At 33.3% G+C, this 26546-nt stretch overlaps 11 protein-coding genes across 11 annotated transcripts; 7 read left to right on the top strand and 4 right to left on the bottom strand.

The window, feature by feature from the left end:
- Positions 1 to 216: 216 nt before the first annotated feature.
- Positions 217 to 1044, top strand: BX664DRAFT_352762 (uncharacterized protein; the record flags this gene model as incomplete). The annotated part of the gene is made up of 2 exons (XM_051547686.1): positions 217 to 275; positions 360 to 1044. 2 exons carry the CDS (start codon positions 217 to 219, stop codon positions 1042 to 1044), a joined length of 744 nt encoding a protein of 247 aa, XP_051397182.1.
- A 1429-nt stretch (positions 1045 to 2473) lies between these two features.
- Positions 2474 to 2937, bottom strand: BX664DRAFT_340895 (uncharacterized protein). The gene is made up of 2 exons (XM_051546901.1): positions 2686 to 2937; positions 2474 to 2628 (listed from the first exon to the last, which is right to left on the bottom strand). The coding sequence occupies exons 1-2, from the start codon at positions 2817 to 2819 to the stop codon at positions 2487 to 2489; spliced, it is 276 nt and encodes a 91-aa protein (XP_051397181.1). The 5' UTR covers positions 2820 to 2937; the 3' UTR covers positions 2474 to 2486.
- A 3126-nt stretch (positions 2938 to 6063) lies between these two features.
- On the top strand, positions 6064 to 7783 carry BX664DRAFT_340891 (WD40-repeat-containing domain protein). Its single transcript, XM_051546900.1, has 6 exons — positions 6064 to 6318; positions 6380 to 6514; positions 6601 to 6777; positions 6850 to 7091; positions 7151 to 7428; positions 7517 to 7783. The coding sequence occupies exons 1-6, from the start codon at positions 6172 to 6174 to the stop codon at positions 7744 to 7746; spliced, it is 1209 nt and encodes a 402-aa protein (XP_051397180.1). The 5' UTR covers positions 6064 to 6171; the 3' UTR covers positions 7747 to 7783.
- Positions 7784 to 9322, bottom strand: BX664DRAFT_340890 (uncharacterized protein). The gene is made up of 4 exons (XM_051546899.1): positions 8858 to 9322; positions 8464 to 8788; positions 8225 to 8372; positions 7784 to 8148 (listed from the first exon to the last, which is right to left on the bottom strand). Exons 1-4 carry the CDS (start codon positions 9207 to 9209, stop codon positions 7849 to 7851), a joined length of 1125 nt encoding a protein of 374 aa, XP_051397179.1. The 5' UTR covers positions 9210 to 9322; the 3' UTR covers positions 7784 to 7848.
- A 107-nt stretch (positions 9323 to 9429) lies between these two features.
- Positions 9430 to 10198, top strand: BX664DRAFT_376295 (uncharacterized protein; the record flags this gene model as incomplete). The annotated part of the gene is made up of 2 exons (XM_051548729.1): positions 9430 to 9459; positions 9620 to 10198. The coding sequence occupies 2 exons, from the start codon at positions 9430 to 9432 to the stop codon at positions 10193 to 10195; spliced, it is 606 nt and encodes a 201-aa protein (XP_051397178.1).
- Positions 10199 to 10223: 25 nt separating this feature from the next.
- Positions 10224 to 11793, bottom strand: BX664DRAFT_340888 (uncharacterized protein). The gene is made up of 3 exons (XM_051546898.1): positions 11383 to 11793; positions 11039 to 11300; positions 10224 to 10939 (listed from the first exon to the last, which is right to left on the bottom strand). The coding sequence occupies exons 1-3, from the start codon at positions 11748 to 11750 to the stop codon at positions 10400 to 10402; spliced, it is 1170 nt and encodes a 389-aa protein (XP_051397177.1). The 5' UTR covers positions 11751 to 11793; the 3' UTR covers positions 10224 to 10399.
- Positions 11794 to 11986: 193 nt separating this feature from the next.
- Positions 11987 to 12739, top strand: BX664DRAFT_197658 (uncharacterized protein). The gene is made up of 3 exons (XM_051540100.1): positions 11987 to 12193; positions 12268 to 12333; positions 12412 to 12739. Exons 1-3 carry the CDS (start codon positions 12022 to 12024, stop codon positions 12555 to 12557), a joined length of 384 nt encoding a protein of 127 aa, XP_051397176.1. The 5' UTR covers positions 11987 to 12021; the 3' UTR covers positions 12558 to 12739.
- A 124-nt stretch (positions 12740 to 12863) lies between these two features.
- On the top strand, positions 12864 to 17186 carry BX664DRAFT_268258 (uncharacterized protein; the record flags this gene model as incomplete). The annotated part of the gene is made up of 11 exons (XM_051540987.1): positions 12864 to 13034; positions 13097 to 13443; positions 13525 to 13655; positions 13866 to 14417; positions 14443 to 14606; positions 14704 to 15201; positions 15304 to 15653; positions 15748 to 15905; positions 15992 to 16192; positions 16673 to 16787; positions 16874 to 17186. Coding segments are annotated over 11 exons (3000 nt in total), but the record flags the coding sequence as incomplete, so codon positions are not given.
- Positions 17187 to 17464: 278 nt separating this feature from the next.
- BX664DRAFT_285774 (TAP42-like protein) lies at positions 17465 to 18800 on the top strand. Its single transcript, XM_051541688.1, has 3 exons — positions 17465 to 17779; positions 17858 to 18459; positions 18537 to 18800. The coding sequence occupies exons 1-3, from the start codon at positions 17483 to 17485 to the stop codon at positions 18673 to 18675; spliced, it is 1038 nt and encodes a 345-aa protein (XP_051397174.1). The 5' UTR covers positions 17465 to 17482; the 3' UTR covers positions 18676 to 18800.
- Positions 18801 to 20793: 1993 nt separating this feature from the next.
- Positions 20794 to 21664, top strand: BX664DRAFT_285773 (adenine phosphoribosyltransferase). The gene is made up of 3 exons (XM_051541687.1): positions 20794 to 21114; positions 21204 to 21337; positions 21402 to 21664. The coding sequence occupies exons 1-3, from the start codon at positions 20928 to 20930 to the stop codon at positions 21615 to 21617; spliced, it is 537 nt and encodes a 178-aa protein (XP_051397173.1). The 5' UTR covers positions 20794 to 20927; the 3' UTR covers positions 21618 to 21664.
- Positions 21665 to 23801: 2137 nt separating this feature from the next.
- On the bottom strand, positions 23802 to 25456 carry BX664DRAFT_340856 (glyceraldehyde-3-phosphate dehydrogenase). The gene is made up of 5 exons (XM_051546897.1): positions 25378 to 25456; positions 24647 to 25241; positions 24250 to 24552; positions 24107 to 24134; positions 23802 to 24017 (listed from the first exon to the last, which is right to left on the bottom strand). Exons 1-5 carry the CDS (start codon positions 25401 to 25403, stop codon positions 23965 to 23967), a joined length of 1005 nt encoding a protein of 334 aa, XP_051397172.1. The 5' UTR covers positions 25404 to 25456; the 3' UTR covers positions 23802 to 23964.
- Between the last annotated feature and the right edge of the window lie 1090 nt (positions 25457 to 26546).

Genomic DNA, 26546 nt, shown 5'->3' with positions numbered 1-26546 from the left:
CCTTTGGTAATAGTTCAATATCTTATTGTAAAAAAAAAAAGAAAACTGAATTTGTTTCACGATCTAAATAAACCACTCACTTTGATTTATACTGAAAAATAGAACCTGACGAAACGATACTGTTCAAAACTAATAACATAAATTGTAGGTATATACAGTTCTGGTTTATTTATTTATTTTTTTAACTAATTCAATAATATCCTTTATTTTTATTAGATGTCATCAAACAAACGTCCAAGGAATTCTAATCATTCTACTGAAAACGCTACCACCCCGTAAGCACTTGAATCAATATATATAGAAAAAAAAAACAACCAATTGACAAGATTATTCTTTTTTTTTTTCCTTGTTCTCTTTAGCATAGAGGTAGTGTCAAACGGAAACTTGGTATCACATTCTTCCAAACGAATTCGATTTGATGATTCACTGAGTTTTGGAGAAACACATCGACCAAGGTCACCACAAACGCCCATCACCGAATCAAGAGACCCCATTGTGAAAACCGAAGATATAGAACAAAAACAGCAAGGACCCAATCGATTACAAGACCATGTTGAAACTTACCTCAAACATCCTATTCAAGATTCATCAGCAGAAATAACAACAATTAACTACAACACGGATACTATAAAGCATGAATTATCACCACCACAAACAGCAGCAACGACAGACCTAAAAGAGGATACAACAATAAAGTCGGAGAACAAGTTAGAAATGCCATCAATAGATGTGGAACAGAGGAGACTAGCTCATAAAGAAGTAGAAAGACGACGACGTGAAACAATAACCCATTATATCAACCAACTAGCGGAAATTGTTAATACCACCAGGCGACAAAAAGGGGAAATCTTACGCGACGCTATTGATTACATCAAGACTCTAAAGGAAGAACACAATGCTGCGGTGCAAAAATGGACATTGGAGAAGATACTGACAGAACAAACAATACGACAATTACAGGATGAAATGGAAGATTATAAACGACAATATGAAGAATTACGTGATATCAATAAGGCTATGTGTATCGAACGAGGAAATCCTTAAATATCGCCTCCAGAATCATTTTTGAACTATTGTAATACCAGCATCTGAAGCAATCTTGGTATGGATTTTTTTTTTTATTTTTTTCTTTTATTGGAAATAAATAATTTATCCTTTTTTTTTCCTTCTCTTTATCGTTTATCTTTTTTTTTTCTACTTTATACAAACTATTCTTCGTTGTCGTCGTTGTTGTTTTATCCCATAGGCAATATCAGAAATTTACTTGTACTCTCAGCAACACTATCATCAACATTGACAGTAACAACAACCACAGTCCTGATGACATTGATGAGGTTCTCTATTCAAAATTACATAATGAAATCAAAGAATGGATTACTGGTAAAGTGGATAAACATATGAATTATACACGTTTCCTTTGTCACTCCTTGTCAAAAACCAAGATGTCAAGAATATTATTCATCAAAAGCTAAGCATGGGAAAAGAATTTGAAATAAAAGGTAATAAAATATATTGTAAAAATAATCCATCACTCTACTCTATGTGTAACTTACTTCATTACATAGATCAAAGGGGACGACAAGTAGGAAAATCGTTTTCTTTTCTATCGAAAGGTATTACCTTCTTCATCGATTTTATAACAACAACACTTGTGGATCATCAAATGCTATGAACCGTTTTACGATTGGATTAATAGATATTTTGTTTAGTGATTTTGAATATATCATCATAGCTAGCATACAGTGCCCTCTCCCCTTATTTTAGTATAGCTATTCTTAAAATTTTATACATCCCTGTATTTTCAATAAAAATAAAAAAGTTTGCTTTTCAACTTGTACCCTTTCGATTGTTCTTTATGTAGTTGAAATTTACATAGTATCGTCTCCTTTTTTTTTTTACTGAGGAATTCACGTCTCAAATCTATTTTTATCAAAAGGGATAGAAGCATTTTATTGTTTTAGTTTGTTAGTGATGAACGGATGGTATTTGAATTCAACCCAGATAAATCCATACTCACTATTTCTATATTTGTATGTGCTTCGAATGCTATGTTGTTTACAAATCATTTGATGAGCTTCAAACATGTGAATTCATCCAATTACAAAAAGAAATGAAGGATTCATCCAAGCTTGGATGAGATATGTCTGAGATGATGCACGCGAAATCGATGCTTCCATCTTCTATAAACAAAAAGGCAAAACATCAACAATAATAGCGGCATCATAGATGACATAAGAATCAGAAAGGAAATCGTCATCATTCATCATCCATTCAATCAGAGTTATACATAAAAAGTTATAAAAAACATGTAACGTCAGAAACAAATTATTGTTTTATTTCATCAACACAACCAAAAATAATAAAATAATAAAATAATAAAATAAAAATGAGTAATAAGTACTATTATCCTAACAAGGGATGATAACTATGTATATGTAATAAGCTATGATACAAAAAAAAAAAAAAAAAAAAAAAAAAGGAGGGAATTAACTCAATATCAAACTAGAACCCACCAATTGGTAACAACAAACATCACAAACACGAGACCATTGAATAATATCCGGCTTTCCTTTTTCAAATAATGGTAATCGATTGGAGCTATGAGTTTTACAAAAGATATTTCCACATCTACATATATTGAATTAAGTCGTTAGTTCAGTATTGAATTTTTTTTGAGTGTCATACCTTCTACAATGATGGCGTCGATTCATCCAGTCAAATTCACATTCACAACGCGTTGATTTCGTCTTGAATTGGCAATGAGTGACTTGATCGTCAGGTATCCAAGCATCAGCATTGGTCACGATAAAGGTATACATCCGTTCTTCCTTTCCTAACTGTAGAGAGTACCGATGTTGGAAAAGATGTTTCGTAGCCGTATCTATAGTGGATGCATTTGGCTTTAAAGGATCATCCAATGTTGAGAAAGAAAAAAAAAAAAAAAAAAAAAAAAAAAGGACGTAAGTTTTCATTTTTTTTTTTTTCTGGTAAAACTTACCAAGTGGGAGAATAATGAGGCCTCCAAAGTAATAGCATATCCAGTGATAGTCATAGTGGTAATAGTCCCATCTTGATCAACTTCATAACGATCCATTTGGCCATGGCTCAAATCTGCAAACCAACAATTGAGAGTAAATCGCACTCTGGCTGTCCATTGTTCCAGGTCAGATAACACAGAGGATGTAGGTTTTTCTTTCTGATTTTCGGTTGTCTTTGGTATATGATCACTTTCCAAGGACAAAGAGGATGGTGATGTACATACTGCTCTATGATGCTTGTCGCTTGATGAGTAAATGGATATATCTGATGATGAGTATCTTTCTTCTTCTTCTTCTTCTTCTTCGTTGTTGCTGTTGTTGTTGCTGTCCATCGTTGGTGTAGAAGGCGCTGTACTTGCCAAAAATTGTTGTAATTGTTGTAATGCACAAATTTCCTTTTTTATCAGTCCACCACATTGTTGCTTATCATTAATCTCTGTTGGTAAAGGTGAAGTTTGTTGCCAAGGTGGCAATTCGTCCAATGAGGTGATTTTTTCCGTGGATGCAGATCGAGTCAATGTCTTGAGATATTTTGGTTCCATCAGCTGAGATAATAGAATGTTTAGCTCGGCCGGAGCTGAGCCGTGTTTCATAACATAAGTGTTGATGGCTGATGATGACGAATCATTTGTTGGTGGGGAATCGGCATTCGAGCTGGTTGCAGAAGAACAGGATGGTGATGGTGTTGTAGAGGATTTATCCGAAGATAACGTTGAGGGTGATTTTACCTTTGCTATATCATGAGGCGTGTCAAATGAATCTTTCCTTGTCTTTTTAGTTGGTGTCATGGCTGCTTTTTTGCGAAGTGGTTGTTGCTTGATAATATTAGGTCGAGAGGAAACATCCATCACCGTCTTTGTCGAGGTAGGTACTGGTCTATCAATAGATAATCGCTTGTCAGGTATATTTCTTTTAGGTGATCTTGTATAAGAATAATCTGTAGATCCCAAATTAGGTGATGATAACCGTCTTGTTTGTTGTATTTGAGATATATTGTCAACCATAGATGTTTTGCTGTTGTGTCTTCCATTGTTGTCAACTGAATCTAGAGATGATGAATATCCATAAACATGTGTATGATCGTTTTTGCTATTCTTTTCATGTAATTGACTACATCTTGATGAGGAACGCTGGGTAGATGGATGTTTTGTAACCACGGAAGTATCAAGAGGAGGTCCAAAAGTAGGAACGCCAATACCATTAGGAGGAGAGATTACCCGGGTAGGAGAAGGTGGGGATGGATTGCAAGCAGAACATTTTGATCGACGCATGAATCCAGCTGAATCTAACCAAGATGGATGACGGAGACGAGATTGATTCTGCTTATGGTGGTGATCATGATGCGATGGTGTAGAAGGAGGAACTACTGATTTGCTGGATACATCTGCGAATGAACGACGCCGTGTCAGAGATGATGTTGATGCTGAAGAATAGGTAATAGGATTGGTGATTGCAATACTTGTTCGACGTTGTTGTTGACCAATGATTGATTGATGATGACAGTGTAATAGTCTTGATTGTTCTTTTGTTTGATGATCCATTGATAAGATAGTGCCCTCATCTGGATCGGAATCTGAATCAAGAGTAGGTGTTCTTGGGGAGGTGACAAGTGTAGCAGCGCGACGAAGGGGCTTTCTTGAGTTTTGTAACCGTGGCATCTGAGACGAAGATGGTGTTTCAGTTTTGTTTTGCTTGACTCTATTTGTTGACAAAGAGGATGAAGGTCGACGATGCTGCGGGATGTGTTCATTTCCTGATATATCACGAGAGAGACGTCGGTAGGGAAGTGTTTGCTTAGATAAAGTTGCTGATGTGGATGGTGGTACCGTTGTGTTCAAAACGTATCCGTTCTTGTTTTGGTGTGTATATCTTGCATTGTTGTTGTTGTTTCTTCTCCCATAATGTTGAGAAGAGCATGCCGGAGTATAGATTTCGTTTCTGGTAGCGGTTTCATATTGTGAAGATGAAGGACAAATCGAAGAAGATCCATTATGATGTCGATATGAGACATATTCAGTCGAGTAAGTTTGTTGTTGATTGGCATCAATAATAGACTTATTTGTTGAATATGTTGATACTAATGATGTGACACCATTAACACTACTATATCGCCGTTGACGGTTATTGGTTGATGAATCGATTCTAGAGTGCTGATCTTGTTGTAGAGTATCGCGCTGTTCTTTCTTGTCAGTTATTTTCTTGGATAAAGAAGGTACCACTTTGGCAAGACTAGATGTGGTGGATTTTGCCAACGATTGTCTACGAGATTGTTTCGATGGTGATACAGAAACCTTTTTACTAGAGAATGTCAAAAAAAAAAAAAAAAAAAAAAAGAGGATGAATGAATGAAATTTTGACCTTTTTTTTTTTTTAAAAAAAAAATACATACTTTGAAGTCAGAGATAATGATGGTCGTATAATATTGTTGGAAAATAAGGATATATGTGAAGCCAATGTATGATTGTCGGTAGTGGCAGATTTACTACAAGTCATAACAGGTTTTGTTTTCAAGGGCTTGGATGAAGGAGAAGAACAATTCTTTGTACGATAATTGGAGAAATAGGTATCAGATTTGAAAGACATAATCAGAATATTGGTATCAAAAAAAAAAAAATAAGTAACGAAAGAAAATAAGGGGGTATCCAAAAAGTGAAAAAGAAAAAAAGTGAAAGAAAGAGGTGAGAAAGCAAAAAGGGAATTCGAGCGACGTTTTAAAATGTAAAATGCAGGCAAAAAAAGGTTTGCTGCACTATGATTGGTCGGAGAACCAAAAAGGAAGTAAGGAGCCTTTTTTTGTACTTTTAAGTGTAAATCTGTTTGATATAAGAACACAAATAATGGAAATCAATTGAAATAGATGAATCATTCTTTTTTTTTTTACTATGCTGTCCCCCATATTTTCAACAAATATCATCATCTAAAAAAGAAAATATATATCTTTTTTTTTTTGAATCAAAAAAGAGAAGGATAAAAACACATGACGTCAATTTTTTTATTATTGGATAAAACACTTGTTCGAACTCCTTGATTTTTTAAACTTCTTTTTTTGTTTCTTTTTTATTTTTATTATTATTATTATTTTCTATATATGCACAAGCTATTATAACCAAACAATTTATTAGTATAGACTATAATGAACCGACAACATTCAACACAAAAGGATGTTTACCAATATAATTGTCCTTGGCCAATGTATGCTTTAGACTGGTGTAAAACTAGAGATGAACGCAACTCTTTTCGATTAGCTGTAGGTAGCTTTATTGAAGACAATAACAACAAGGTAAATAAATAAATAAAATAAAAAAAAGAAAGTCAACCGATATTGATTCATATTTTAAAAGCTTCAAATCATAGCCAGAACAGATCTTTTACATGAACAACAACAACGACAACAACAATCAAACTCGGACTTTACAGCTGTAGCAGAAGCAGATTCTTATTATCCTATTACTAAAGTATTATGGGAACCATCACAGGTAATAAAAATAGTTTTAATCAAAATAATAATAAAAGTAATAATAAAAAAAAGAAAAAATTACTAAAAACGTTTTATTCTATATAGACAGAAGCAAAGAATACAGATTTGATAGCAACAGCAGGAGATATTCTTCGGATATGGGAATTAGTAGATAATCCGCATTATGGAACAAGTAGTAACTCTATTAATGGTAACAATGGTGATCGGAAGAGTCCAACATACTTTACTCAGCGTCTTATAAAGAAAGCAGAATTGGTCAATGTAAGAAAAAAAAATAAATAATAAAAAAGCAAACAAATGAGTATATATTGATAATCCTTTTCTTTCTATTAGATGAAACAGACTGATTTTTGTGCTCCGTTGACATCATTTGATTGGAATGAAACAGATCCTTCTCTTGTGGTTACATCAAGTATTGATACAACGTGCACGGTATGGAATGTGGAAACGAATCAAGCAAAAACTCAGCTTATTGCACATGATAGTGATGTATATGATGTTGGGTTTATGCATGGATCTGCAGACATATTTGCAAGTGTAGGTGCAGATGGATCTGTACGCTTGTTTGATTTAAGGTAAGCCAAAAAAAAAAAAAAGTAAGATTTAAACATGTTTATTTCACTTCCTTATTTAGATCTTTAGAACACTCTACCATTCTTTATGAATCTCCTATACCTTCTTCAACAACAAGATCTTCCAATTTACAAACTGGTTCATGTCCTTTATTACGACTTCAATTCAATAGAATGAATCCCAATTTACTGGCTACATTCCATATGGATTCCACATCAGTACAAATTCTTGATATTCGTCATCCAAGTGCCCCTGTTGCTGAATTAGTCAAGTGTCATCAAAGTAATGTCAATTGTTTGAATTGGTCTCCTACTCAATCAGGTCAAATCGCCACTGGAGGTAAATAATAAAAGATAATATTAGATTCTATTGTTCTTTTGTGATACAACATATTCTATTTTTTTTTTTTTTTTTTTTTGAAACACAGGAGATGACACACAAGTATTGATTTGGAATATCCATGACTCGGATCAAACTTCACCTTCTTATCAATCACAACAATCATTATCCAAAAATCAACCTCCTCTTCGAACAATACAAGATCCAATATTGGCATACACAGCAGAATCTGGTATCAATTCGTTATCTTGGAGCAAATCATCACCACAATGGGTTGGCATCGGATTTGGAAAAACGATACAAGCACTTCATGTATAGGATATTTAGAATTAGATTAGACGAACTAGAATAAGTTGTTGATCACTTGTTTGTGTTTTATTTGTACTTCAATAAATAAATATATGTATGTTTTTTTTTTCTTCATAGAATAGACAGTAATGATATGATAAGAATAATAGCAACTATCACTACGTAAAAACTAATGTCCCAAAATACTCTGGTATATCTATCTAATTTTTCAATACGTTCATGAGCTGTCAAAATGAATGATAATTGTTGCATAGGATCCCGTTCCCCTTTCCATTTATCAATTCTTCCATCTAATTTCCTTTGTTTGATCCTAGCTGTCTTGACTATATTGCTTCCCACAGTTAATGCTTCCAGTTGTTGATTCATACTTGATTGTCGTTCAGAATAAGATGCTGTTTTGATATTCATATCCTTTCAAACCAATAAAAAAACAATATGAGAGATCATCTGTTATGTAAAAAGGAAGTATATATATTATATGGTATACCTTGATCTTGTTATCTAACGCTTGTAACTGTTCCAAAGTATCTTCAATATCGCTTTCATAATCCTTCATCGTTTTCTCAGCGTCATCAAGTAAATATGTATATCGCTCCATTTCTTCCTTTAGTTTGTTCACTACATCGTTCATCGTACTAAAAAAAAAAAAAAAAAAAAAAAAAAAAAAGGTGAATTGCTGATAGAAAATAATTATTATTATTATTATTTTTACTTCTACATCTTTACATTATTGTTGGCGAATGATACTCTTTCAAGCTATGTCGTTTTCGAGGAAGTCTTGACCATGTCATTGGCGGTTTAAAATTTTCGAGATCTTGTTTGATGGTTGCACAAGATTGGTGGCGGTTGGAATTGGAACGATGGTTGAAGTAGATATCGTGCTTTGTCCTTTTGGCGAACCTGTTCTGCGTCAGGAACCTTGTCTGTTGTTGTGAGGAACGATAAGAAGGTGTAACCACGTTAGGCGTATATCTATGGTGCATTTGTTGAACAGTATTCTTTGGTCGTTGACTATTAGGTGGTGAGGGAATATATTGGGTTTCCTTGGATTCTATATATCATGAAACCATTAACTATCGAGGTAGAAAAAGTATTCTATTTTTGTCTTTATTATAATTACCATCAGAAGCCCTATGATAAATGTACATATCATTTTGTAAATCAGGAGTAGAAGTTGGACTTTTCGTATATCGTAATTTGACACCAGATGCAAGATCAAATACAACGTTCATGGCGATAGAGGTTAAAGATTTCGGTAAATGACGATCATTCTCCGTACGATATGTATTTTGCCTTGTAGTAGATGTTGTCGTCATATGTAATGGTATTGTCAGGTTTGTATTGCTATTGTCAATGTTGTCCCTTCTTCTTGTATGGTTGATCTTTGTAGGATAATCGTAAAAGTTGTTGCCCGCAGAATGGTAAGCTACACGACCTGAATAAAGTTGCATGACATCGTTTGCATCACCCATGATGGAATAATAAGTATTGGTATAAGTATATAATGGTATAATGTGCGAAGAAAAAAAAAAAGGAAGTGTAAGAAAAAAAAAACAGTATCAAGAAGAAGGCAAAAAGGGAAAGAAATCGAAGGAGAACAAATATGATGAGAATATCACAGGTGTGTATTTTTGAGGGTCCGCGATATACAGTACCCGTTCTGTCTTCCCCCTTGATAATAATTCATGCAGTATGAGATACAAAGATGATAATGTCTCCGAGGTAAAACAGATGAAAATTCGTTTATTCACCTAGGATAAATAGATATAATGATGATTGAAAGAAAACAAACAAAAAAAAAAAGGAGCTCTTGATTTTTCTTCTTTTTTTTTTTTTTTCTTTTTATGTCATTTGTTACAAACAAACAAATATAAATTTTTAGCTGACAATGGTGAGCAAAACTAAACAGAAAAATCATGATATCACACCACCAAACCAAGCCTATACAAGACATCAGGCTTATGATACTGATACAAATAGTTTAGACAGCAGTGTATGGTCACCAACGAACACAGTGGTAGAAAACATGTCATCAGCTGCCACTTTATCAAGTAAAGATGAAAAAACCTCTTTGGACAAAGCATCCTCCTCCTTGGCAACGACACCAGTCACTTCTGGTTGGTTATATCAACGCCAAAGAAATAGCAAATGGAATCGAGCTATGCTTAGTTGTGTAGGTCTTGTTGTCTTCCTAGTGCTGATGGGTACAGTAGTTTTATGGGTAGGTAGTGCTTTCATCTTACCCCAAAATAAGTACTCAGCAACCTTGGCTCAAGTTCCTCGTTCATCATCCTATTCTTTTGGTCATCATTCAGCAACTATTCATCCTACAAAAACTAAACCAACCTCCGCTGTTACCACTCATCCATCTTCTTCTTCTTCAACAACAACAACAAAAAGAAGTCGCCAACGTCATCATCATCATAAGTATGACGATGATGGTGATGATGATGATTGAAGCAATGTAAAACTATTTTTTATTTCGATAAAGACAATGTAAACTTGTTTTTTTTTTTTTATTTCGATAAAAAGATTGTTCAATTGTTTCATTTTTGTGCATCATAATTATACTATATATGTATATAATAATAAACTACAAAATTATCTATGATATATGTAAAGGAAGGAGGGGGGGTAATAAGTTACTAAAAACGAAGTTGATTCACATATATGTCACCTTGGTACCCATCTTTGCAGTTTGCCATAACTTTGTCAGTATAGTTCGTAAAGCACGTGTCAATTGTCCCCGAGGTCCTTTCAATAATCCAAGTATAGCAAAGAATATCACTAGTAACGCCACAGAAGCTGCTGATCCTGTAGCCCTCATTTGCTGAACCCAAGTTTTGATGAGTGTGAGGCTTTGATCTGATAATGTTTTTGATTTTTGTTTTTTAGTCATTTGTGATGTTGGAGATGGTGAATGGAGTGATGAGATCGACGGAGATGTTTCATTCATCTGGGATTGTTGTCCTTGTTTTTTTTGTTTTAGTTGCTGTTGTCGTTGTTGTTGCTGTTTTGCGATCGCTGCTTCCTTTTTCTTTTTTTCTTGTAATTCTCGTTCAGCTTGTTGTTGTCGTTCCTTTTCTAAAGCGACTTGTTTGGCTGCTGCTGCTGCTTCTTTTTGTTGTTGTTCCAATTGTTTCTTCTTTTCAAGTTGTTGTTGTTGAAGATCTTTTATGCTTTGAATATGGTTCATTAATGACTATAAAAATAAAGTTAAAATCAGAATGCGAAATCGTTTCCTTTTTTTTTTATAAATTTTCCTCTTTCTTCATCTTTTTTTTTTTTTTTTTTTTTTTACCTCTTTCTTTTCATCTGTCAAAAATGAATTATATTCCACAAATGATTGAGCAGAATCCAAATCATCAGATCGAGGTAAAATTTGAGTGGTATATACATCCACTAATTCCAAGTAAGATGTCCAAATAGTATCCTTTTCCCAATCGACTTGATCTTGAATATTTGACAAATGATCTGCAATCTGTTCTGATAAAGTAGCAAACCATTGTTCAGCTGCCTGTCGTCCCACAGTAGGTATAGATAATTTGAGTGTCATGATAAGACTAAGTTGTAATAAGAGTAGGAAAAAAAAAAAAGTTAAGGAAATAGTGATCTGAGTTTCTATAGTTGGTAATCCACACTTACTAAGCGCAAACTAATCGAGAATCGCAATAACCAGGAATACCTTGACCAGCATCTTTTACAAGTTGATTCCAAATAGCTAAACAAAAGTGTTCCATTGAATTACTTGAAGTTGAAGGTAAACCAAATTGTTTAATAAGTCTTGGTGTAAGAGTATTGGAAGTTGTAAAAGTAGTAGAAACAATATTAAGATAAAGCAACCATAATTGTAAACGTAAAGTAGAGAGAGTATCGTCTGGTTGTTCTATTGATTGTATTGGTAATTGACTTAATGCTTTTACACAAGTAGTTGCTGCTTGAGTATATTTTGTTAATAAAAAGTATCTTAAAGCTTTGTTATATTGGATATGAATAGTATTAATGTTGGTCATTATTGTTGAAAAATAACAAAAAAAAAAAATAAATAAAATAAAAAATAAAAAGAAAACTGTGGGGTGGAAAAAAAAAAAGGGAATTCAACGATTGATTTTAAAATCCCTTTCCGTATGATTTGATTGGACCAATCAGATCCTCCGAGTCACTCTATAAACTGGGCGTGAAAAAACATTTATATATGTGCATCTCCTGACAAAAGAAAAAAGTTTTTGCTCCTTTTTTTTTTTTTACTTTTTTTTTTTTTCTCGGTCGAGGACATGGTTTAAAATGACTCGATTGAATTCTACTCAGTCTACTATTATTACTTTATATGATGCTATTACTGACTCACCTGTTTATCGAGCCTCTACTCTTCAGTTTGATAAACAGTTAGAGCTCTTCACTGTTTGGGTTAAGAATCTAGCTAAAGAAACAAAGTCATATGCTGAAAAACTCAAGGGTAAGAAATACATATATATATATATTTAACAATAGGGTGTATTTAAATTATTTATATATTTTTATATATTATAGAACTCAATGAACTTACTCTCTCCTTGACTAGTAAACTTGACCTTACTATGTACCATTATTTACTAGGTAACACAAACAATGAACACAAAAAGCACATCACACCACACCACATGAATAATTAAATCATCCTTATATATATATTAGGTTCTGAAATGACTTTTACTGCTGCCAGCAGTTTTACTGATGCACTTAAAACGAACTTGATTTTTAAGACAAAAATGGTAAAGAAAACAAGGAAAACAGGAATGGACAGTGGAATGAAGTGGCGAATTATTATTTTAACTCACTAATTGTAATCTATTCTTTTCCTTATAGGTATCTGACCTCGAGGCTAATCTCATTCTTCCTATACAACAATTTGTTGATACGCATCTCCGCGATTTCAAGGTACCGTTACGAAAAAATAAAAATAAAAAAAAAAATAAAAATAAAAATAAAACTAACATTCTCTATATATATACGGCTTCAATTGGTAGAATTTTCGACATCAACATCAAAAGGCATTGGAGAAATATGAAAATACTTTAAAAAATGACAGTGATCATAGCTCAACATATATTCAACAATTGGAAACATCAAGAAAACAATATATTTTGCTGTCAAGTGAGCATGTTATACGAATAACTAAACTTCGGTCTGCTTTAGAACATTGTTTGGTCTCCCAGTTTTCTGCTACAACCATTTCAAGAAAGGATTTTTATAATGATGCTCAAGTTTGGAAAGAACTTAATGCAATGTTATACTCATGGTCTCAATGGCTTGCTGACGTAAGTGATAATATACAATGATATTCCTTGAACTGATTTTTTTTTTGTTTGTTTGTTTTAAGGATGATCGTACATGCCAAATTGAATTACGAAGTCAACAACTTGCTCAACAAATTCTAGAAAAAGAATTTATGGAAACTTTACAACATATTGATGATATACAAGTCAAATCCAACCTTTCAACAACTAAATCTGGTTACCTGTTATTCAAATCTACAGAAAGTTCAATATGGGAACGACAATGGTTCTTTGCACATAATGGGTATTTTGGATTCTGCAAAGTAAATGAATTTGACACTGGTGCCACTGTTACTCTAGAATTATGTATACCATTATCCTTTTGCCAAGTAAATTCTTTGGATGATACTGATCGACATTTCCAACTGATGACTAAACAAACTTCCTCAAAGTAAGTAAGATTATGATGTTCACAAGATAAATTACTAATTATGTTTGCAAATTTTGTTATTCTTTTTTTTTTTTTTTTTAGGGTGTACCTTATATTACAAGCTGAGACAGAACAAGAAAAACAAGACTGGATAACAATTTTGCTACAAAAAGGAACAATAGCATCATCATCATCATCATCATCATCATCGTCAAACACTACCACCAAAAATCGTCCATCTTCCATTATTCTTGGTAATTATGACCCTACGAATCATGATCCTTCTCATCCACGATCCCCAGCGCTATTGATTCCCAAATCAAAATCCACTACTGTTGTTTCCACGCCAACTGCTATCCCTGTCACTCTCAGCACAAATACGTCCTCGAATGTTTCTGGTTACTCAAATCTCTCTAATCTAAGTACATCACCTGGTGGAACAGTTCGATCAACTCTGTCTGGTTCACATTCAACAACTACGACATATTCTTCTAATTCTTCAAAACAACGTGGTATTATCCCTTCTATCAAGCTACTCAGTACATCCAAAAATGAATTACATCTATCCAATGCACCATCAATGACACCTTTACTATTATTTAGCATCTCGAATCAATTACTACAAAACGATGTATCAACCACGCAAAGTAAACCTTATGATATATTATCTGGTAATTCCAAAATGTGGGGAAACCCTCAATCGATCATACCACGAGGTATTACCTTGGATTGGACTCATAAGCAATTGGATGTTACCAGGGCAAGCGATACCTATCAATCCATACAAAGGAAAACCATTTGGCCACCCTCACCAATGATTACTCAGCTATGTATTCCTGATCTTCCTGGTTACACAACTTACTTGAGCAACAAGAACAACGAGCTTCGAAATTTATTCTTTGGTGTTTCTTCTGATGAAGTAGTATTAGATGGTAAGGAATACAAAAAAAAAAAAAAAAAAAAAAAAGAATCAATAATGTCACAAGATGATCTAAGTTTTAACTTTATTTCTTCATATAGTCTTCTCCGGATCCCTTCACAAAAAGCATCATTCTTCATCAGCAACGAACTTGAATGACCATCAAAAATTATCAGACTTTGGATATTGTTATAACGGCTCTGGATATATGACGCAACATACTTTCTGGTTTTACAGTAATATTTCTGCTAACTGCATCAATACGGTAAGTAATCATCCAAAAAAGAAAGAAATAGTAAAAATGAAAAGCAAAACATAGCATCACTCATTACTCTAATCTCATCACAAATATATATATATAGGTTGCTTTGAAATGGAAGGACGTTGAAGATATTCAAGTGATAGAAAACTCTAGGCTAATGATACATGTTACTGGAAGTACAGATGCAACGAATCAAGATTTTACTACACCTCTTGTATTTTCTACTCGACTGGATGACATTGATACCTTAGTGGAGAAATTACGATTCTTTGTTTACAGTGCCAAGCTTGCCAATCCCATGCAACTTCGCAACATGTATAGGAAAATCTTGAATATATCATCAACATCTTCCAGTTTATCCTACTCTCCCACGCAACAAAGTATGACGGAAATGTCAGCTAGTGAATCGTCGTCTGCATGTATCAGCCCTACACCACCTGTATTATCTGATAGGATGGCATCCTCAGAGACAACTGCTACACTGGATACAACTACAACTCTTGTCTCTTCGGATGAAAACGGATCACGTACAGCAACACCTATTATCCACAAGAAACCTGCCAAAAAGACGAAAAAAAAGAATATCACTCAATCTTTTGTTGATCGTAAGTACAATGAATCAATAGTCTTGCTATATTATTCACTGACACCATTTCTATTTTTATTATTGCTATTATTATTAGCTGATTCACTTCCTAAGGAAATCCAACAGCCTTCTGGTCCCGTTTCATGCGATTGTGATGATCATCTTGATCGACGTGATGCCGAGTTGGTTCTACCTATTTCTGCCAAGCGATTATTTGAACTGATGTTCTCAGATGAATCAACTGCTCCTCCATCGAATGGTGGTGTCTGGAATGCTAAGACAGAAGGCATTGAAGGTCATGATCTACGTGTGTCCCACTGGGAATCCCTTTCAACTGATGAACCTCAACAAGGCCTGATGAAGCGAACTTTGAAGTACTGGATGCCTGTTGCCAATCCCGTGGTGCGAATGAAAGAAGCTGAAGTAGTGGAAACGCAAATTCTATTGAAAAAGCAAGACTATATGTAAGTAAACTCATTTAATTTACTGATAATTTTTCATTCATGTATCTGATATAAATCGTTCTTATTTTTTTTTTTTAAAAAAAAAAATTCATAGATGCTATGTAGTACAAATCTCTACGAAAACGGAAGCCTTACCTTTTGCTGATGCTTTTGTGCCCTCTGTACGATATTGTATCACCTATGTGGATGATTCCCAATGCAAGCTTTCCTGTCATTTGGGTGTCAAATGGTTAAAGTGGGTCATGGCAAAATGTAAGGATGCATAAATCAAAATAGTATCAGAGCGAAAGAAGAATTTGTTCATTTTCATCATTCACTTTTTATCTTTTTTATTCTAGTGATTGTGACCAAAGCTGCCCTTGCTGGAATGTCGGACAGTGTAGGGGTCTTTGTGCCTATTTTGAAAGAAGCAGCTGCCACTATTCAATCTACTGTAGAAGAAACCCGACAATTACGACAAGCTTCAAGCAATGATGTGGAAGTCAGTGAATATGAAGATGAAGAAGAAGATAATGATGATGGTGGTAGGTGGGATACAAGTAGTATTGTGGAATTAGACAATAAAAAACTTGAAGCAACGACGACAACAACAAAGCCAATAGCGGACATGATCACAAATACAGGTATGACAATGCAGACGATTACAACATCAAACAGTCATCGAAGCTCTAGCACGGCTCAACAAACCGATACAACTGCCAATACATCGTCATCCACTATCAATGATGCAAGCTCGAAATGGAAATCCACATCTTCAAACATTTCAAATACGAATAAGACAATCCCATCTACCTCAACCGCCGCTTACTCAAAATCAACCACAAAAACGACAGTATCACCTAGGTTGATTAAGGAAAAACTGACAGATGAATCAGGTGAAGAAGTACCTTCTATGGTAAAAGCCGCCGTTGATTCTATTTGGCCACCTAGTGAATGGACGATTGGAATTATATTGATTGGATGTCTTCTATATGCATTTTGGTTTGTTTCCCCATCGCGGATGAATGGTATCACTACAGAACAAATGTGTGGTGCAAAAAATGGTCAGTTGGTGTCACATGCCATTTATCTTCGTGATCTGGATGAAGGCTTTTTACAAAAATCATTACAACCTCCGTATGCTGGTTCCCAAAGGTATAAAGGAATGGATGTATTTGTATTTTTTTTTTTTTTTATACTGAATTCTCTCTTTTTTCTCATTATTATTATTAATGAAATAGCTACGAGTTATTTATACAAACAAAACGGGATGAACGACAACATGTATGGTACGATGGACAACACTATCGATTGGCAATGGAATATGGAAATAGTCGAGCGCAACTTGGTGTATTACGGCATGATGTGATCAGTATGTTCCAGGCTTTGAACATGGCAGATTCATATTTATTGGAGAATGAATATTTGAACTGGCTTTTGGATTATCGACAACGATGTCGTGGAGAAAAAGATTTGATGAATGATCAAGCATTAGAATTCAATGATACCATGATATGTGATCAAGTCAAAATACATATTGGAACTTACTTTTAGAAATATCATCATATCATTCTTTTATTACATAATTTGATTCCTACTACTATTACTACTACTATTACTATTAATTAATACTTTTTTTGAACAATAAACTTTCTTTAATATCTATCTATCTTTTTTTTTTTTGTTCTTTTGTTGAAATGAATTTTTGTCAATCGTTCGTAACAAAAAAAAAAAAAAAAAAAAAAGAAGTCCGCCCTATTTTTCCAACTTTCTCATCAAATTTTACTTATTATATATACTTTTTCTTTTCTTTTTCTTTCTCTATTCTTTTTTTTTTTTTTTATCATCAAATGGAACATTTGACACTAGGCCAGCTTTTTTCCAAAGGACAAACACAACTTACATTTTTAGAAGACACTTCTTTGGCAAGTAAGGATCCTGCATATCAAGCCGCAGTCCAAGAAGCCATTGCAGCACTCACTCGTGCACAAGATCTTATTGAACGATCGGCTATGTTTAGTTCCAATGAACTTATTGATGATATTAATGCTTCTGACCTCAAGTTTTTATTAACAAGTGTTTATCTTGGTCATGCTGTATTGAAGAATATTACTGATGACAGAGCTACTGTTTTAAAAAGATCCAAGGTAAAAAAAAAAAAAAAAAAAAAAAGAAGACACGCGAAACGAAAGGGGGACTCACTATTCTTTCTTATGTTTTTATAGGCCCATTTTGAACATTTTTTATCATTATGTCAAGACCATCAACTGATGAAACAACAAGATGCCGAAATGTACGAAAAACAAATGCATGGTCTTCAAGGGTCAGCAGCGCAGCAACGACAGGACAAGATTGCAAGGTACAAACGTGAAAAAGTACTCAAGGAGACGATTCAGCAGTTACGAGAACAATTAGATGAAGAACAACAGCAAAAAACTGCTTTGGACAAAGAAACAGAACGGGACTATGTGGTGGCATTGATTGATTTGGAAATTTTACGGGCGATAGAACAATTACATAGTATTGAACAAGAAGTCGTTATGGTAGCAGAAATGGAGAAAATGCGACAACATATGGCTTCTTCTGATGATGATCAACGATTGGCCTCTCGAGAACAACAACAAGATGGATCATCCAAGTTAGACGCATTACGTCGAACCGGTGGACCTCTTTTATCAAACGAAGGAAAACCTTTACAACCATTTATTATCACTAACAAACGACAACAAATCAAGAATCAAGTGTTTCAACCTGGATACAATTTACCTACCATGACTATTGATGAATACTTGCAACAAGAAATGGATCGTGGGAATATTATTAAAGGGTAAGAAAGGAAAAAAAAATCATTCAGATATTAGACTATTTTTTTGGTTATTCATTCGTTTTTTTTTTATTATATAGTGGTGAAGAACCAAAGAAAGAAGAAATTGATGATAATGATTATGATGCCTTGGATGCAGAAACAATGAAACAAAGAGATTGGGATGAGTTCAAAGAAGCAAATCCTAGAGGATGGGGCAATCGTGGCAACAAAGGATAGATTTTTTGATAATTAGATTGATAGTATACATCTATTTATATCTTTTTATTGTATATTGATTTACATAGCATTAATAAAGAAAACAAAAGATTATATATATTTGGACATTGTTACATGAGTGAAAGTACACTTTATTCAATAAAAAATGACGGAATTCAAAGAATAAGATGGCGCAAAAATAGGAAATAAAATATCGTAAGGATAGAAAATAAATGACAGAAAAAAAAATATAATTGTCGCATAATCAAATAGAGAATATAAGAAAATAGATATCATGAAAAAAAAAAGAGCAATCAAAAAAAAAAAAAAAGAAATCCACCAATTGAGTTCACCAAGTTAACATATAAAAAAAAAAAAATAAAAAATGAGTAATACTTATCCAGATAAAAATATTTCACTAGCTTACCATTTAAGTGTAACGTGATCGCCGTAGCGAAAGTAGGATGGCGATAACCATCCCGGAATTTGTTGAATTGTTAAGTTGTTAAATTGATTGAACCAACAGTGTTTAAACCATTAAAGAAAACTTGTAAATAAAAAGATAGACAAAAAAAAGAGTGATTGAGACAACGGTGATTAAACCATTAAAGAAAACTTGTAAATAAAAAGATAGACAAAAAAAAAGAGTGATTGAGACAACGGTGATTAAACCATTAAAGAATACTTGTAAATAAAAAGATAGGCAAAAAAAAAAAAAAGAAGGCAGACCAAAAAGCAGGCAGGTAAGCCAAAAGGCAGACCCGTAAGATGAATGTAATGTAAAGAAATAAAAAAAAGTTAAATCAAAGAGATCCTTTTATAAGAAAATGAATCACCCCTGCAATTATGAGCTAATTTTAGTAGATAAAATGATGAGACAAGATGTAAGCAAGTTTTATCATCTTTTTTTAAAAAATATTAGCAACATTTCTATCTTTATATTGTATCTAATTCATCATCATTTTTTTTTTAGTATTAACAACATTTCTCTCTTTCTATTGTATTTAATTTATCATTTGTCTTTTTTAGTATCTACTTTATTATTTTTAGTATCTACTTCATCATTTTTTTTTAGTATTAGCAACATTTCTCTCTTTATATTGTATCTAATTTATCATCTACTTTATTATTTTTAGTATCTACTTCATCGTTTTTTTTAGTATTAACAACATTTCTCTCTTTCTATTGTATTTAATTTATCATCTACTTTATTATTTTTAGTATCTACTTCATCATTTTTTTCTTTTTTTTAGTATTAGCAACATTTCTCTCTTTATAATAAAGTTAATTACATAGATGTTCTACATTAAATTCTATTATTACAATATTTATGTACTAAGTGATACATGGTACTGACTTGTTTTTGTCGTGTTTTAGTTTAATGACTAGATTCCTTTTTTTTTTTAGTTGTTCTATTTTAAATGGTAGTATGATTGTGTACAGCACATTTATTATTGTATTTTTTAATTTCCATTGATGTGATGAATCATTATTATTATATTGATTTATCATGTTGGCTGATAAAAGAGTGTTTTGGCATTTTTCAAAGAAAAAAAGAAAAGAAAAAGAAAATGTTGTTCTGTCAGAAGGTAACTAGAATGAAGTGTTTTGTATTTTATCAGAAATTTGTACAGTGATTGACGACAATGTTTCATCATCCATCATACAATCGTACAATCATCCAACATATAATCATCCATTATCACATATCATCCATCATACAGTCATCCATCATCCATCCTGTAATCATCCAATATACAATCATCCGTTATCACATATCATCAATCATGAATCATCGATCATGAATCATCAATCAATTGATACCTAAAAAAGAATGGTCAACACCCAAAGCTGCTAAAAATATGAAAAGCTTATGTTACTTTTCTTTTCTGTCTTTTATTATTAATAAACAAGTTATCATCAATGTGTTGTGTGTTTTTAATGTACTCTTCCGACATCTCTAGAGCGATATCTGAAAAAGTGATAATGCGACATTCATTTTGGGAAAGTACGATATTTTATTTGATAACATCACGAAAAGCATTTTCTTGTGACCCGACAAAAAACTTTGAAAAGACTGTATAATCAGAATACCCAAAACATCATTTCACAACTTAAAAATTGATGCATGAGAGGGAGGGAAAATCTTGGAAAAAAGAGATGAAGATCCGCGGACAATGAATCTAAGTTCAAAATAGCAAGCAAATTTTTTTTTCATCCTTTTCCTTCCCTTTTTTTTTTTCATTACACATTTTTTTTTTTTTTTCACCAACATGCCTAACTACGATATTGAACGCATCAAGAACTTACTTGGTACTCATGAAGACTTTCCCAAGAAGGGTATTGTGTTCAAGGACATGTTCCCAGTTTTCCAAGATCCCACTGCTGTTGAAGCCTTGATCTCCAATATTGTTCAACATATCAATTCTACTTATCCTGAAAAGATTGATACTGTTGTGGGTAAGTTAATAACATAGGATGTTCTGTTTTATTATTATTATTTATCTGACCCCTTTTTTTTTAAAAAAAAAAATATATATGATAAAAAGGTTTGGATGCTCGTGGTTTCTTGTTTGGTCCTTTGGTTGCTCTTCGTCTTGGTGCTGCCTTTGTACCTGTTCGTAAACAAGGCAAATTACCTGGTGAATGTGTCAGTGCTGTCTATGAAAAGGAATACGGTCAGGTAAATGATAGAAATAAGAGAAGAAATCATAAATAATGTTATTCATTTTTTTTTTTTTTTGTAGGATATCTTTGAATTACAAAAAAATGCAGTCAAGGCTGGATCCCGTGTGATTATCATTGATGATTTGATTGCTACTGGTGGTTCTGCTAGTGCTGCTGGTGAATTGGTGAAAAAGTGTGGAGCCACCACTGTGGAATACGTCTTTGTCATGGAATTGGACTTTTTGAATGGTGCCAAGAAATTGGATGCTCCTGTTTATTCTCTGATTCATTTGTAGATTAGTTTATTTGTTATTTATGTATACTTTTGAATAAAATCCAATGTCTTTTTTTTTTTTTAAAAAAATTAGATTGTTATCATAATAGCGTATAAAATAAGTTCATCACGGTCCAATCATCTCTTTCTATTTCATCCAATCATTTCCATGCAATTCTTGAAGATGCAATATCAACTAGAAATAAAAGGATCGCCAAAACCAGAAAGAACGAACCAACCAGAAGAAAACCATCAAAAAGATATTTTCGCTCATTTGTATCTCACAAAGTAAAAAAAAAAAAAAAAAAAAAAAAAAAAAAAAAAAAGGAAAAAGTGGATGATCTCTAGTTTTTGCTCTAGAGCATGATGAGATCTTTCTGCAGACTAAGGGAAATCAACCAGTCAGTTTTCTTAAAGGCTTTGGAATTCAGAGGATGGGATGACTGAAATAGATACCATTGAATGGTTTCCATGACGATATAAGGTGTCATGATGGGTGAAAATCAACATGTATGAAAATCTAATATATTGATACAAGAAGGATGAATGGTTATTAAAAAAATAGCATGGATAACAGATAATAACAATGAAAAGAATGATGATCATGATGATAGATATCTTTTTTTTTTAATTATACTGTAATGATTAACGATGACATACGATGATTATTTGATGATACTTTGTATGATGACTTTTATTACTTTATGTAAAGACATTACGGATTCGAATTTCTCGCTATGGAGCTAACCAATGAAAAACCATTTATCTATGCTTAGACTAGGCGAAGAGATGAATAGGATGTGACAGTGGTGCAGAAAATGGTTCGAATTTTTTAAATGACTTTTTCTCGCTATGGAGCAGACTAACCAATGAAAAACTATTTATCTATGCTTATGCTACTTTTTAGTAGTACAGAATGGGAAAGAGAGTTTGCAGGGATAAAAAAAAAAAGTGGAATCGATTTTTTTTGATTTTTACAGCCAAAATTTTCAAAGTCCTCAGCCAAATTTTAGCAGTAAAAATAAATCGTCGAGGGGTCATCAGGCGAATTTTGGAAAAAATAGATGAAATGGATAGGTATTTATTGTGGATGAAGTGCCAAGGTAAGTGATCAAATGATATTAGATGATATTAGATTATTTTTTGAGAGGAATCCAATGGTGGTAGTTTGATGGGATGATGATGACTATTGAATGAGGAATGACGATATTAGCATTTCGTTTTTAATTTTACTTTACAAATTGGGAAGTAAGATAGAAATGATGATTAAGCTAATTAAAAGAGAATGGTCTCATCTACGTTCAGTCGAAATTTGGTACGGTGATGATGACTTTTGAGTGATATACAAAAAAAAAAAAAAAAGGTATATGTCATGTAATATTTACGGTGGAAAGATATTGAATCGTATTTCTCACTATGGTAACCAAACGGATGACACTATTATAATTGTATCAAATGTTCTTTGACGTTGAAATGATCCTATAGAATAATAATGATGATGATATAATAACGATATATCATGATACGATACATTAAAGAAATGATAGACGAGACAATTCAGTCACCGCTGCCAGGGGGTGTATGTGGATGTGGGGATGATGATGATTGAGGGGGAATGAAACTGTTGTCATGTTTTTTTTTTTCTCAGGTACACTCCGGTAATATCAAGGGGACCCTCATTTAAACAAAAAAAAAAGACCAACATCAAACTTTAAATAATATTTATGACGTGAGGATGAAGAAGACATTCCGATGATTGATCTTTTGTATCATTCATCATCATTACTTTTTTGACATATGATTGCAAAAATGAAAAAAAAAATAGTTCATTTTTTATCGTATCTACAAGTATTCTAAACCTGCTAAAACTATTTCTACATCGTTATGCTTCGGAGCGGGGTAAATGTTACCGATGTTGATGATTCCCCTTTTGGATCACAAGAGTGGTAAGATGACAAGTTTTAATGATTATTCACAAGCGTGTCAGTACGGAATAAAACGGTGAGGATGGAATGTTTCGGAAGCTTGAGGGTACACGTGAAAGAAGCAGTTTTATGCCGATCTAACAAAAAAAAAAGTGGAGAAAAGAGGAAGAGTAACGACTTTTAAAGGTACATAAGTATTGGATCGGAGAAGTAACCTTGCCTCATTTCGTGAGAAGAAACGAGAATAGAATATTTATTCTATTTTTTTTAGACATCAAAAATAGGAGACAAAAAAGCTTTATTCACTTTTTTCATAGAAAAACACATAGGTGAAGGAATAATCTAATGGTTTTTTTTTTCATAATGGGGATCAAAAATGTACAAGATAAAAAGAGTAAAGTAGATTCATTTCATATACAACAGGGGGTGACTATACTATTCAATTTAGTTCTTGCCAGCAATGTAGACGAGGAGATCAACGACACGGGTAGAGTAACCTGTAAAATTGTATAACAAAAATTAGTTATCATACCAAATCATTGTTTTGAAAAAAAAAAAAAAAGATAATAGTTGTGGATTCACTTACCGAATTCGTTGTCATACCAAGAGACAAGCTAATAAAAAAAAAACAGCAAGTTAATAAAACATACCATATTTCATGTCCAAAACATAATTCCATTCACTTCCCGTAAACACCCTTATTTGATCCCGAGTTTTTTTTTTCTTTACCTTGACAAAGTTGGGGTTCAAAGAGATACCAGCCTTAGCGTCGAAGATGGAAGAGCGAGAATCACCAATGAAGTCAGTAGAGACAACTTCATCTTCAGTATAACCCAAGATACCCTTGAGTTCGTTTTCAGAGGCCTTCTTGATAGCAGCCTTGATGTCGTCATAGGAAGCAGGCTTTTCAATACGAACAGTCAAATCAACAACGGAAACATCAGGGTTGGGAACACGGAAAGACATACCAGTCAACTTGCCATTCAAGTGAGGGATAACCTTACCGACAGCCTTGGCAGCACCAGTGCTAGCCTATGAAATAAGAAGAAGAAAAAAAAAGGTAAGTAAATTAAAAACCATCATTTAATTTTTCTTCACAAAAAAAAAGAATAAAAAAAAAACTTACAGGGATAATGTTAGCACCAGCACCACGACCAGCACGCCAGTCCTTGCCAGAGGGACCATCAACAGTCTTTTGAGTAGCAGTGGTAGCGTGGACAGTAGTCATCAAACCTTCAACAATACCAAAGTTATCATCAACAACCTTAGCAAGAGGAGCCAAACAGTTGGTAGTGCAAGAGGCATTGGAGATAATATCGTATTCAGGCTTGTAAGCATCGAGATTCACACCACAGACAAACATGGGAGCATCAGCAGAGGGAGCAGAGATGATAACCTTCTTGGCACCACCAGCAATATGAGCCTTAGCCTTTTCGATAGTAGTGAAGACACCAGTGGATTCAACAACGTGAGTGGCACCATCCTTACCCCAAGGAATTTGAGAAGGATCACGTTCAGCGTGGACAGTGATAGGCTTGCCATTGACAACGAGCTTACCATCCTTGGCTTCAACAGTACCCTTGAATTGACCGTGAGTGGAGTCATACTTGAACATGTAGACCATGTAGTCCAATTCAATGAAAGGATCGTTGATGGAAACAACTTGGACTTCAGGGTTTTCAATAGAAGCACGAAGGACAATACGACCAATACGACCGAAACTATTTTTTTTTTAAAAAAAAAAAAAAAAAGACAGTAGGTAAATAAACAGGAGTCCCCAACAAAATAAAACTAGTCCACACTTTTTTTTTTATTCTTTTCATCTGACGCGTATTCCCATCAACATTATATGCTTACCCGTTAATACCAACTTGGACAACCATTATATTTTGTAAGAAGAATAGGGAAAATTAGTTTAAAAATAAACAAAAAGAAATAAGAAAAGAAAAGAAAAAGAAGAAAAAGAAAGGAAATTGAAAAGTATACCTTTTTATAATGTTTTTCCTTACGCAGTCGAAAGACAAAAAAAAAAAAATTTCAGGCCCATCCGTTACTCGGAACCCATACCCAACTAACAAACACTTCTAGGCGGCAAATGAATATTCATTGGTCATTGATTCTTGATTGGCTGATCCTCAACACACCTATATCATTATCTTCAGTCCCCAACAAAAAAAAAAAAAAGGTGGTAGTAGAAAAAATAAAAATTTGAGTGGATGGATTAGGCCAATCAGCTTAATTATTGATCATTGTCCTTTCTATTACAGGCATGTTAGCAAACGACCGTGCACTCCCAAAAGAAATGTTAATCTCCTTTTTGCTTTTGTCTTCCCCCGTGATTATTCTTATACAGATCTAGGTGAGAAAAAATCGTCATCATCTTCATCATCATCGTCATTATTTCTTGGTTTTTCTGTGATGTTCCTTTCTTTCTCTTTTTCTCTTTTCTTTTCTCTTTACAACTTTCTTTTTTCTTTTTCTTTCTTTTTCTATTACTACTTCTTTTGAGGTTTACCTCATTCCCTTTCCTGGGTTTTCTTTTTTTTTAAAAAAAAAAAAAAAAACAAATCACAATAACTCTTATCTCTCTTTCCATGAATATGCCAATTATTAATCATCAACATTCTTTTGTAAGCAGTTGTGGCGCATCAGTGGATCCCTCAACAGGTGCAACTAACTATTGTCTGCTGCATAAAATTTATTTCTCAACTTCTTGGTGTCCTTATTGCAAGTGACAATTGGTTCTCCGATGTAAGTGAATTTAAATGAAAAAAAGGAACCGTACTTTCCTATTGCCCTGTCCATCAAAAAGGCACGAAAGGAAAATGAAAGAAAATGTATATATTAAAAAGTAATCATAAGGATCATGTTGATGGTAACAAGACATATGAACTGACAAAAAAAAAAAACTTGATGTTTTTTGTTATGAACCTTTTAGGGCAATTCAAAACTCAATATACAAAAACTTTAATTTTTTTTCTTAAAAAAAAAACTTGACCTTTCCTCCCCTATTCTCCCACATCTTA

The sequence above is a fragment of the Halteromyces radiatus genome, assembly GCF_025201355.1.
Source record: "Halteromyces radiatus strain CBS 162.75 chromosome Unknown BX664scaffold_8, whole genome shotgun sequence".
In the NCBI taxonomy this organism is placed as follows: Eukaryota; Fungi; Mucoromycota; class Mucoromycetes; order Mucorales; family Cunninghamellaceae; genus Halteromyces; species Halteromyces radiatus.
The sequence above is the reverse complement of the archived record's forward strand: the minus strand, read 5'-3'. Positions and strand labels throughout refer to the sequence as shown.

What these genes read in the sequence shown, in the direction of transcription:
- BX664DRAFT_197658 (XM_051540100.1), top strand. Translation starts at nt 12,022, where the DNA reads ATGACTCGATTGAATTCTACTCAGTCTACTATTATTACTTTATATGAT. An exon ending in ATATGCTGAAAAACTCAAGG is followed by an intron (nt 12,194 to 12,267) that starts GTAAGAAATACA and finishes TATATATTATAG; the next exon opens with AACTCAATGAACTTACTCTC. An exon ending in TATGTACCATTATTTACTAG is followed by an intron (nt 12,334 to 12,411) that starts GTAACACAAACA and finishes TATATATATTAG; the next exon opens with GTTCTGAAATGACTTTTACT.
- BX664DRAFT_285774 (XM_051541688.1), top strand. Translation starts at nt 17,483, where the DNA reads ATGGAACATTTGACACTAGGCCAGCTTTTTTCCAAAGGACAAACACAA. An exon ending in CTGTTTTAAAAAGATCCAAG is followed by an intron (nt 17,780 to 17,857) that starts GTAAAAAAAAAA and finishes ATGTTTTTATAG; the next exon opens with GCCCATTTTGAACATTTTTT. An exon ending in CGTGGGAATATTATTAAAGG is followed by an intron (nt 18,460 to 18,536) that starts GTAAGAAAGGAA and finishes TTTATTATATAG; the next exon opens with TGGTGAAGAACCAAAGAAAG.
- BX664DRAFT_340890 (XM_051546899.1), bottom strand. Translation starts at nt 9,209, where the DNA reads ATGGGTGATGCAAACGATGTCATGCAACTTTATTCAGGTCGTGTAGCT. An exon ending in TTATCATAGGGCTTCTGATG is followed by an intron (nt 8,789 to 8,857) that starts GTAATTATAATA and finishes CATGATATATAG; the next exon opens with AATCCAAGGAAACCCAATAT. An exon ending in TATCATTCGCCAACAATAAT is followed by an intron (nt 8,373 to 8,463) that starts GTAAAGATGTAG and finishes TTTTTTTTTTAG; the next exon opens with TACGATGAACGATGTAGTGA.
- BX664DRAFT_340895 (XM_051546901.1), bottom strand. Translation starts at nt 2,819, where the DNA reads ATGTATACCTTTATCGTGACCAATGCTGATGCTTGGATACCTGACGAT. An exon ending in CGACGCCATCATTGTAGAAG is followed by an intron (nt 2,629 to 2,685) that starts GTATGACACTCA and finishes CAATATATGTAG; the next exon opens with ATGTGGAAATATCTTTTGTA.
- BX664DRAFT_340888 (XM_051546898.1), bottom strand. Translation starts at nt 11,750, where the DNA reads ATGACCAACATTAATACTATTCATATCCAATATAACAAAGCTTTAAGA. An exon ending in TCTCGATTAGTTTGCGCTTA is followed by an intron (nt 11,301 to 11,382) that starts GTAAGTGTGGAT and finishes ATTACAACTTAG; the next exon opens with TCTTATCATGACACTCAAAT. An exon ending in TGACAGATGAAAAGAAAGAG is followed by an intron (nt 10,940 to 11,038) that starts GTAAAAAAAAAA and finishes TTATTTTTATAG; the next exon opens with TCATTAATGAACCATATTCA.
- BX664DRAFT_340856 (XM_051546897.1), bottom strand. Translation starts at nt 25,403, where the DNA reads ATGGTTGTCCAAGTTGGTATTAACGG. An exon ending in TGAACCCCAACTTTGTCAAG is followed by an intron (nt 24,135 to 24,249) that starts GTAAAGAAAAAA and finishes TTTTTTTATTAG; the next exon opens with CTTGTCTCTTGGTATGACAA. An exon ending in TTGGTATGACAACGAATTCG is followed by an intron (nt 24,018 to 24,106) that starts GTAAGTGAATCC and finishes ACAATTTTACAG; the next exon opens with GTTACTCTACCCGTGTCGTT.
- BX664DRAFT_340891 (XM_051546900.1), top strand. Translation starts at nt 6,172, where the DNA reads ATGAACCGACAACATTCAACACAAAAGGATGTTTACCAATATAATTGT. An exon ending in TTGAAGACAATAACAACAAG is followed by an intron (nt 6,319 to 6,379) that starts GTAAATAAATAA and finishes ATATTTTAAAAG; the next exon opens with CTTCAAATCATAGCCAGAAC. An exon ending in GTACGCTTGTTTGATTTAAG is followed by an intron (nt 7,092 to 7,150) that starts GTAAGCCAAAAA and finishes TTCCTTATTTAG; the next exon opens with ATCTTTAGAACACTCTACCA.
- BX664DRAFT_285773 (XM_051541687.1), top strand. Translation starts at nt 20,928, where the DNA reads ATGCCTAACTACGATATTGAACGCATCAAGAACTTACTTGGTACTCAT. An exon ending in AAAGATTGATACTGTTGTGG is followed by an intron (nt 21,115 to 21,203) that starts GTAAGTTAATAA and finishes TATGATAAAAAG; the next exon opens with GTTTGGATGCTCGTGGTTTC. An exon ending in ATGAAAAGGAATACGGTCAG is followed by an intron (nt 21,338 to 21,401) that starts GTAAATGATAGA and finishes TTTTTTTTGTAG; the next exon opens with GATATCTTTGAATTACAAAA.